A 1,536-nucleotide genomic window follows, 5' to 3' on the forward strand; every position below is an offset into this window, starting at 1 on the left:
AAGAAAGAAAGAAAGAAAGAAAGAAAGAAAGAAAGAAAGAAAGAAAGAAAGAAAGAAAGAAAGAAAGAAAGAAAGAAAGAAAGAAAAAGGGAAGGAGGGAAGGAGGAAGAAAGTAAGAAAGTAAGAAAAGCAGATTATTCACATGGATCTCCATGGCATTACGAACCTTCTTTTTTTTTAAGACTTGATGGGTCAATCTCTCCTAAAACAACACTTTTGTCCCAAGACAGCACCCATGAACTGAACTTACATCAACCTTTGAGTTAAGAGAAAGAACAACTAACAGTATGGCAGAAAACATATTTCTTAGACATATTTTTAATACCTTTTAGAAAAGTATTTTATTCTAATTATTTGCACTGAGGCATATCATGTGAAATGCAATTCCTGAAGACATCAGAAGAGAATGCTACGTCGCCTCAAACTGGACTCAGAGACGGTTGTGAGCTGCCATGTGGGTGCTAAGAACCAAACCCAGGTCCTCTGGAAGAACAGCCAGAACCTACTAATCCAATTTTCCATCTGGATTTAATTTATTATACTTTTCATTAAAATCTTGCCACAGATTACATTCTAGAGTTATATTTTATTTTCATGAAGCCTAGAAATCAGCCTATGGTTTTTGGTGATTCTGTTTTCTGACTTATAAGTTGGGAGAAAAATTGGCATATAGTTTGATAAGGGAAAAGAAACTCAGATTTGCTTTAGAATATATGGACTGTATGGTTCCCATACCTCTGCTGTGTTACAACCTGCTTTGTGAATGCCCACCAGGCTACCTCCTTTGTAAAGTAAAAATAAAGAGGCCTAGGTACCATGAGGGTAGCATTCCCAATGTTTTTTTCAACCTGAAGTTGGGACATAGACCATCAGGATAAGAACTGCCATTTTGTTCTTTATCAGAACAATAAAAGTTTTTTGTTCTACAGTGGACACTGTGCCATGGTATCACTTCCTACCTTAAATACCATATTCTACTAGCCAAAGTATACCATTATGTATGGCACTATACAAAGTGTGTATATGTGCATGCACATGTGTGTGTGTGTGTGTGTGTGTGTGTGTGTGTGTGTGATCACACTGACTTATTATTGAAGATCAGGATAGAGCCTTCTGCATTCACAAGGTAAAACAAGGTAAGTATCTTGTCATCCAATGGTTTGGGGTGGAGGTGGGGGGGCGTCTGCCATTTGCAAGTGTCTTAAAGAAAGACCAGTGGGAGAAATGATGCTAGAGTTGGGGCAACAGCAAACAATCACAACAGTGCTTGAGGAAGGCTGGTGTCTAACCTTAATGAACAAATTTTGTCCAGCAACGACTTGNGATTTATACTCGACGGCCTTGNATATTTCATATTTCTCATTGGTTTTCTCTTCAAGCAGAGGTTTGACCTTATGAGGAGAAAGGAAGAGATGATGTTAGGGCTATGTTGACTCAGTTTACCTGACTTACAAATCTGGGAACCTCATCCTGCTGAGAGTCCTCAGAGATGCTGATGAACCTGGGCTGGCCACTCAAGTCTCTTATCCTGATCTT

At 38.7% G+C, this 1,536-nt stretch overlaps 1 protein-coding gene across 1 annotated transcript in view; it reads right to left on the reverse strand.

Annotated features, from left to right (window-relative positions):
- Positions 1-1,536, reverse strand: part of Csta (cystatin A) — a 331,127-nt gene that overhangs the window by 327,001 nt on the left and 2,590 nt on the right. Inside the window, exon 2 of the mRNA XM_021209633.1 lies at positions 1,290-1,391. Coding sequence (XP_021065292.1) covers positions 1,290-1,391 — 102 coding nt within the window. The remainder of the gene's footprint in view (positions 1-1,289; positions 1,392-1,536) is intronic.

The sequence above is a fragment of the Mus pahari genome, chromosome 12 (assembly GCF_900095145.1).
Source record: "Mus pahari chromosome 12, PAHARI_EIJ_v1.1, whole genome shotgun sequence".
NCBI lineage: Eukaryota > Metazoa > Chordata > Mammalia > Rodentia > Muridae > Mus > Mus pahari.